The following is a 9122-nucleotide window of genomic DNA, read 5'->3' on the forward strand; positions in this document are numbered from 1 at the left end:
ATTCCCCCCCCCCCCCCTAGAAACCACCTTTAAAATAGGTAATTCTACTGAAATTACCTTTGAATTTCAATTTATCCACAAATCACATTTAAAATGGGTTTTGTTGTAATCAATCACCTCTCATTCAATTTTTTTGCTAAAAATCCAAAAATAGCCTTGAAACTCACATTCAAAGCACACAACTCATTTTCTTAATATTTAGGTCTAGTTAGGATACATATCATGTATCTTTAACATGAGTTTTTTTAAGGTTATTTTTGGTTTCTTAGAGAAAATTTGAACGGAAGGTGGTTGATTGCGACACGAAACCACAAAAATCACTTCAAAAGTCAGTTTATGTATAAATTGAAATACAAAGGTGATTCTTTTAGAATTGCCCTACTTTTAAGATGGTTTCTATGAATAAACCCATTAAAATATCGTGCTTGTACCTTGTTATGTAACCATAGACCCAAGGACTTTAGTAGTTTAGTTGATGGATTGTGGATAGACAATGTATGTAAAGCAATCTTAATACTTTATATTTGGCTAGATTACCATATTGGCCTATAAAGTGATACTCCATCAATAAGGCCTAAAAATTGATGCATGCGATGAAAAAACTTGGAAAGAGACACACTTGACAAACAAGGCATTCTAGTTGCCAAGGTTCTGGTATGACGATAAAATTAATGCTTTTTCTAATATACCCCTGACACTTACAAATTTACCCTCCATATTTAGATATTTGTACCAAAAAAGACCAAACTTCCACTGCCCCTAACCATCTCCTCCATCCTCCTTTCCTTCCTTCCCCACTCCCTCTTCCCTTTCCTCTTCCTAAGTTCCTCACCTTCATGTCCTTCTCTCTCTCATTCTCCAATCTATCTTACCCCTCTTATCAACTTCTCTCTCCTCTCTCTCCCTCCTTTTCTCCCTCCCTATCTGCCTCCTACGACAACAACAACAACAACAATAACAACTAAGCCTTTTTTATCCCAAATGTTTGGAGTCGGCTACATGAATCTTATTTTCCCATTCTATTTTGTTATGAGTCATCTCATCCGTTAAGTTAGTCCTAACCATATCCTTCTTAATTTCTTCTAATCAAGTCATTCTAGGTCTATCTCTAGATCTCCTAGCCCTATTAACTCTGATATTATCGATTTTCCTAATCGGTGCATTGAGGGGTCTCTGTTGGATATGTCCAAACCATCTTAATTTATTCTTTCTCATTTTATCCTCAATAGAAGCAACCTCTAATTTGCTACGGATGCACTCATTTCTTATCCTATCTTTTAATGTATACCCATAAGACTATCACAACATTCTCATTTCTACTACATATTTTTTAAACATGTTTTTTAATTGCCCAACACTTTGGTCCATAAAGCATAGTTGGTCTTATAACCGTCTTATAGAATTTTCCATTTAGTTTCATTAGTATTCTACGTTCAAATAAGATTCTCGAAGCACTCCTCCATTTTAACCATCCCGATTTGATTCGATGCATAACATCATCTTCTATCTCACCATCATGCCTAATGATCCTAAATAGCAAAAATGATTAGTTTTAGGTATTTTTTGGTCATCAATATGTACCATAGCCCCATCCAAAAAAAAACCTAAAACATTTACTAAAAGCAAGGAAGGGAGTGGAAGGGGAGGAGGAAAATGATGGGAGAGAGAGGAGAGAGATGTTGTGAGATGAGTAAGGTTGAACGAGGCAGAAGAGGGAGTGGGGAGGAGCAATTGGAGATGGTGGGTAGAGACAACTGTTTTTTGTTTTTTTTTGTGGGGGTGGGGGTTGGGGGGTGGGGCAAATATTTGAATTTGAAAGATAAAGATGCAAGCGTCGGAGATTTGAAGGTATATATGCAAAAAAATTTGATTTTGCGACTCAAATCAAAACTCAGGTGACTATAATATGACTTGTTGGTTACATGTGTCACTTTTTAGGTCTTATTGTTACCGGTGTCAGTTTTTAAGCCTTATTGGTAAATGTGTGTCACTTTATAGGCAAATGTGGTAATTTAGCCCTTTATATTTTAGACATGCCCAACAGTCTAAACACAAAATGAACTTAAGATAGAAATCTTTTTTCATCACATGCCTTTCTATTAGGATGGAAACAGTCCAACAGAAACGAAAGCCAAAAGGTAAAAGGTAAGAGACTAGCCAAAATTGAAATTCTACAAGATACCGAAATCAAAAGTTTTAGTTCATACAGAAATGGCCAACAACATGTTTTTAGTATAAGACTCAGTGTGTCTATGCTTTGTGGTTCAATATTCTATCTTACACCTTCGAACCAAGGGGAGATGATCAAATGTAGTCCCAATGCTGACAAAAGAGTTCCACAAATCAAACTTGAGCATGTGTCCTCCTTGGTTAAAAAATAGTTTAATGGCATCGATGTTTGAGAACTTGTACATACTAGCATGCCTCCAGATTTTTTTTGGCTTAACATTAAATAAAATTACTTATTTGCCAGAAGAATCGCTTGAAATCTGTGGTATCATATCTAGTTACTTACATAACTGTGCAATGGTATTTATTTCCTGATTCTAGATCCTTGATATACTTATAAGATATATCCATTAAAATTTTATACAGGAAATATGTTTCAAGTTTTAGAAGTAGCCGCACGGGGACACTAGGATCTTTTCTTGAGACAACAGGTAAGCACCTGATCTATTTCTCTGTTTAAACCCATTAATTTTACTTAAGGCAATTCTGATGCTCTCTATTATTGTGAAAATCTGGAGATTATAGATTTTGTCTCTTCTATCCTCCAATGAAAAGCCAATGCTTAAAATGTTTCTCTTACAGAGTTTTTGTGTCTCTTACAGAGTTTTTGTGTCTCTTACAGAGTTTTTGTGGCGCTGTGTACTTAAGAAGCAACTGGAGAAGGCCTATGCTGTGTTGCTTGGTTGCATGTCAGTTGCAATTCTTTTAGCTGAAGCCACTCTCTTACCAAGTGGAGTTGATTTATCCCTCTTTTCTATTCTTATTAAAGCAGTCGGCAAGCAAGAGATGCTTGTCCAGGTAAATGTTTGAATGTCTAGTTTCTTTTGCCCATTTGCTATATATTCCTTGTGTTTGAGTAAGTTATTTAGTTGAGGCACACTACTTATTATATTTTTCCAGAAAGGATTTGTCATGTCAGTGGCCAAAATATTCTATTAATTTCATAGTAACACTAGAAATCTCAATATATTCAAATCTAAGTTACCATGACACCTCGTTTGGGCTCCCGTACCCGTGTCTGACACTTCATGTATCTGTGTCCGACTCTGACACTCCTTGGATACTCATTGATGCATACATCTATTTAGACTTTTCCTCAATTGTTTAATACATGTTTTTAGTTTAAAGCACTTTTTATATCCTTCCTGGACGTATGTCTTACACTTCACATTGACATTCCCAATTCAGAGGTATGGTTTTAAAGGATCGTTTAGTTATCTAGTTAAGAAACGGGCGGTTTTCAATTTATAATCTACTTACATGAAAGGAACATAAAAATGTTATAGGAATTTAGTTCTTCATAACATGTGAATGAAAAAAAATAAATCAATCATATGTAAAATTATTAATTTCAACTTGTATATAAATAGCCGTGTTTTCGTATCTCACCTCTTACAAATTTGCCATGTTCCACACTCATATCTGTGCAACATAGTCCCAAATTAACGCCTCAAACCTTTTAGGTGGAGTAAAAATCCACCTCTGGCTGGTCTCTGTTTACCAAATTGAACATGCTGGTATTCTCTAATTTGGGCTGAATCACATTAGATAATTAGAACTTATACTTTAAAAAATCCGAAAGGATAAGCTGTTCAGTTGTGGACTAAAAATCTATATCAAGGTCTATGGTAACTTAAACTTTGCTTCATGTGTGTGCGGAAGTTCTTCCAGCTGAATTTGACTGGAAAGGAAATCCTCTTGAAACCTGGTGGCTGGTGCTCTAGGATAATTTAGAAAAACAATATGCTACAAGCGTAGGTTGTTGGCTTTGGCTAATAGTGTATATCAAACCAACTTAAGTATTTTAACACATTAAACAGAAACCGGTTATTGAAAGTACTGGAGTGGTGAGGTTTTGACTCGAAAACTATTTTAGGTGTTAATATGAAGTATTACGTTTTCAGATGTTATATTGAAATAGGAGTGGTTTATGGGCTGATATGGAAACACTTCCCGAAAATTCAGTAAACTATTTTAGAAGTTTTGTATTGTAAAAAAAAAAGGCTTTGAGGTGTCACTTGTATCACTGTGCTACTTGAATAAAAATATTTTATTTTTGATTATTGCATTGTCAAAACACTTTCTAAATAACTTCTTGTGGACAAATCCATTCATTGCCTAATATTTTAAGGCCTTATCTATTGGATATGCCATGGTGCATTTTAAAAAGTAGAATTATTTGAGCATTAAAATCTCTGTATGTATCTGCACAGCTTCTAAGAAAAAGATGCCTGTACATGGCATTTGCATAATTGTTAGAACAATGGCTTCTTGGTTTATGAACATGTTAACGATGATGCCATGCGACTCTTTGATGCTGGCATTATGAATCCCCTTTCGACAATCATTGCTGCCAAGGGAAGCATATTAGATGACAAATTGTCTTTCTTAGTTTCTTATGTTGAAGCAATCTTTTATTTCAAGAAGAATTATGCAAGACTTTAACTTTGTTTGGCTTGTCACATTCTCTGGTTTTAGAAATCAGATAAGGCTAATCTGCTAATGTGATAGAGCAGACTACTTCAAGTGCATAATCCATTTACTGTTCGCCAAAAAAATCTTCTTCATCCAAGCTTTCTTTCCTGAATTATGGGGCCGACTATGGAGCATAGTTCCAAAATCGAAAGGCTTCATGGAAAACATTGACTAACTTTTTGCTGTATATGCATTCTATGGACTCGTTTGTCAACTTAAGATCAATCTTCAGTGCAACATTCCTGGCCAAGGAAAGAATAAGATGAAAGAGGGTTGTAACACGGAAACCTGAGGGTGATAGGCCTGCACAGCGTACTTTATTGATCATGCAATTTGAGATCTGCAACCTAGGGGCCCTACATCCTAGAAAATCCTTTCTTTTTTTTGAGCGTAGTGAGATATGGTTAAATATCTCTTCTTTTGTTGTAAATCTTATAATTTTTTGTAACTTGACTATGTAGATTCATTGTCCATTCAGTTTTTAATTCATTTTAATAATGTTTTTACAGGTAGCTGCATTTTCTCCTCTGATGTACATGTGTATCTGTACTTATTATTCCTTATTCAAGATTGGAATGCTTATGTTTTATTCATTAACACCGAGACAAACAAGTTCAGTGAGCCTGCTTATGATTTGCTCGTAAGTTTTCATGTATATCTTATATGTAGTCTTATCAAATGATTTTGGATGTTATTTGACTGACAACTTTATTCTTACATGTTCTCCAGAATGGTTGCACGTTATGCACCTCCTATTTCTTATAATTTTCTTAATCTCATTCGTCTTGGCGGTGATGCGAAAACTATGTTTGAAAAGGTAATTATTTGCATCTCTTCCTTTTGTATGCCTTGTTTTGGTTTATTGTGGTAGTATTTGTGTTTGTGTGTGTTTTTTCTTTTTCTTTTTTCCCTTTTTTTTTTGACTTTTTATGATATATGACGCCCAAAACTTATTTGTTTCTATAATTAGATCCCCAAGTCTTTGTAATTTCTAAATAAGACCCCCAATACCTTTAAGTGTTTTCGAATAGGACCCATGAAGAGTTTTTATCCAAATATTTTACCTAAGCGTGGTTAAGTCTTAAACATATAGAGTAAATTACAATAATGGCCATCAAGAACCTAACCCACTCTTCCTCTAGGTTTGTTTCTCAATTCCTGTGTCTAAGTTTAGACCATTTTGTAAGTAACCCAATATTTTATATATTTTTTAATTAATTCCTCAACTTTCGTTACGTCTTCTTTCTTAAACCATGGCCATGAGCATTTGAAGCACAGTCGATCAAGTGAACCAAAACATATGGGAGTTCGAGGGAAATTAGGGAGTTCTCCAATAAAACATTATAATATGACAACAAAACCTTATAAAACCCACTTGGACTGTTGAGCTTTCACGGCCATTGGCTAGGTAAGAAGAAATAAAAAGTTGAGGGCTGATTTCCCAAAATAAAAATCATAGGGGTTACTCCAAAAAAGGGCCTATAACTTCAGGGTTGACTAGACTTTGAACTCTAGGATTGGAGGTAGTCCTAAAAGAACTAGGTTGGAAGCAATTAATAATAAGGTAATATTTAACAAAGATGACCCATAATAGAACTGCATGGAAGAATATGATTCATGTAGTTGATGCTAAAAAATATAGGACAAGCGATTGGTTTCATTGTTGTAAATGGGCACATTCGTTCTTGGACACAAATATTCCAAAAAATACTATTTCCATTCTTACCAGAGGAGACAGATGGATAACGAAATATATTTATTTGTTATTCCTTATGTTTTCTGTTTCTTATCATAATCCTTATTTGTTTACTTTTAGACCACTGGATATGTCCCCATGTGAGCTCTATTGTTACAGTACACCTTTCCATTTTGACTGCCAAACATTGTAATGTTTGTTCATGCTCTCTAATGTTAGACAAATATGAATGAGCTTTCTCTTGTCTCTTCTCAAATTAATTTCCTGATTTGTTCTTTGTTTGTAGTTGTACTTACTGTTACTTTGGCCCTTTTCCTTTTCATCCAAGGGTATTCAAATAACTAGAATATGGGTGCCAAAAATGTTGGCTTTATGTTTGACTTATAGTTGCCACTTTGCAAAATGCGGTATATTCTGTCATTTGATTTGTCCTTGATCATTTTTCCCCCTTCTTTAATGTGTGTATCAATGTGGTTAGTTTTGGAAAATATTCTTGCTTGAATTATACTTTTCATTTTTGCAGAGGATGGGGAATATTGATGATGCTGTCCCTTTCTTTGGGAAAGGATTTAATAAAATCTACCCCCTTATTATGGTTATTTACACTGTTCTCGTTGCCAGCAATTTCTTTGATCGAGTGATAAATTTCTTTGGAAGCTGGAAATGGTTCAGATTTCAGAATGAGGAAGAGGATATGAATGGGTTTGATCCCTCTGGACTCATTATTCTGCAGAAAGGCAAGTTCAGCAATTACCAGTCTACGTCTCTCCCTGTGTTTGTATTTTTAAATATGTTGTTTTCCTAACCTCTTATCTTGTTGAGTTATTTAATTTTCTTTTATTTTGATATTATGAATGTGGATAGAAGTTGCTCCTATGTCATTTTCTAAGTGCTACAACCTTTTCTATATTTTCAGAAAGATCTTGGCTTGAGCAAGGTTGTAAAGTTGGGGAACAAGTCATACCATTGGCGCGGAATTTTAACAGTACGAATGTAGATTTGGAGTCTGGCAATGTACCTCAGGCGAGTTACATGATTTATATGAATATATCAACACTTAAAAGTCATATTTAACCTTGCTTGCTCTTCTTTGCTTTGTGGATGCAAGGGATGTTGACATGTTTCCTTCTGATTTCTTGTACCTGTTTCATCATAACAATATTAAAAGAGGCATGGATTTGGACAAACACGACTCATGACGTGACACACTATACTTCATTTCCTTAGAAAGCAGGACACGGGGATACTTCAGCATGGCATTGTAATCTATACTACATATTAAGAAAAACCTCCCTTTTTGTTTGTGGCTTGCGTTTTCTAAATCCCATTAGTGTCCTTTCCACTTGGAGAAAACTATGGAAATGCCTAACAGTTGAAAAAATTAAATGAAACACGCAATACTCTTTATTTTTGGGAGCACTTGTGAAAATGTTCTATATATTCCATCAAAATTTGAACTTTGATCCATTTGACTGCATTTTCACTAAAGGAAGAAAGAAATACCAAAACAAATTAAGTTTCTACACTAGAGAACATTGATGATATTTCAGTTCAAGTTTTTCACTTTATTTAGTCTCTGTGATTAGTTTATTCTTTGTAGTAAAAAAATATGATTATGCTTTTTAGTATATTTTTATTGTAGAATATCTCTATTACTATTCTATTTGTGTCTTTCGTGATTGTATATTTTGGCTTTGCTCCTGCTTTCAGGATATGGCATCCAAGGATGAAGTAACCGGGACTCCATCCAAATCTCACAAAGAAGAAAGCCGAAGATATGGTTCCCATAGGGAAACCTTAGCAAACAAATATGCAGCTATACGAGAACAGCAAGTAAGAGATCTAACTTCCACCTCATTAGCCAAAGAAAAAGTTACTTCAACAGCTTCAGTCTCTTTGCTCGACGCTAGTGGCTCCCAAAACCAGTTAGTTGGCAATTCAAGCGTCTCTTCTTCAGGCATCTCATCTACTTGGGCGTCTATGAAATCTGGATTTCAAAATTTCAAGGCCAATGTTGGGGCAAAGAAGTTTCTTCCTCTAAAACAGCTTCAAGAAACTACTTCATTTCACACTCGCGTCTCTTCTTCTGAGTCCCTTGATGAAATATTTCAGAGATTGAAACAAAAACCGAGCAGAGATCATGGCGGAAATCATGCCTATAATGATAGCGATGATGATATTTGATTTTATTGGACAGAGATCTAATACTCCATATTCAGGATTTTGAGAAATTAGCAAAGTGTACAGTTCGTGTGGTCCCCAGAATTTTTCACAGTGCATCTCCTAAGGACTGCAAGGGGATCTGATAGCATACATTAGAGCTAAAAATGCATGTGTTAATAGGTGTTACGGCATAGAGAAACAAGAGCTGAATTAGAGAGATATGATGATGTTTTGTTTATTCACTTAAGGTTGTGACCATATTTCTGGTTATTGTTGACTTATGTCTCACTTTGCAGGGATTGGACTAGAAATCTTAATTAAGGTATACGAAATATAGTTGTAAGCTACTTATGTTGTATGAACAATTCAAGATAATGGAATGAACGCTGATGCACTTGCACTTATGGTAATTGGTAAGGGGAGGATTAGTCTGCGTTAATTATGGTTACGAATTTTCATATAGTCTTTATCTTGTGGTAAGGGAGCATGTTTAAATGGTTTTCAATTATACTGCTTGTAATGTATATTAGAAAAATAACAATATTTTGCCGGTAGCTTA

At 34.9% G+C, this 9122-nt stretch overlaps 1 protein-coding gene across 1 annotated transcript in view; it reads left to right on the plus strand.

The window, feature by feature from the left end:
• LOC109833991 (LMBR1 domain-containing protein 2 homolog A) overlaps positions 1-8973 on the plus strand; it is a 23687-nt gene extending 14714 nt beyond the window's left edge. Inside the window, exons 8-14 of the mRNA XM_020401877.1 lie at positions 2596-2660; positions 2852-3027; positions 5214-5344; positions 5434-5521; positions 6924-7137; positions 7317-7423; positions 8111-8973. Of these exons, the coding sequence (XP_020257466.1) occupies positions 2596-2660; positions 2852-3027; positions 5214-5344; positions 5434-5521; positions 6924-7137; positions 7317-7423; positions 8111-8584 (1255 nt within the window). The 3' untranslated portion in view covers positions 8585-8973. The remainder of the gene's footprint in view (positions 1-2595; positions 2661-2851; positions 3028-5213; positions 5345-5433; positions 5522-6923; positions 7138-7316; positions 7424-8110) is intronic.

This window comes from Asparagus officinalis, chromosome 3 (assembly GCF_001876935.1).
Source record: "Asparagus officinalis chromosome 3, Aspof.V1, whole genome shotgun sequence".
Lineage (NCBI taxonomy): Eukaryota > Viridiplantae > Streptophyta > Magnoliopsida > Asparagales > Asparagaceae > Asparagus > Asparagus officinalis.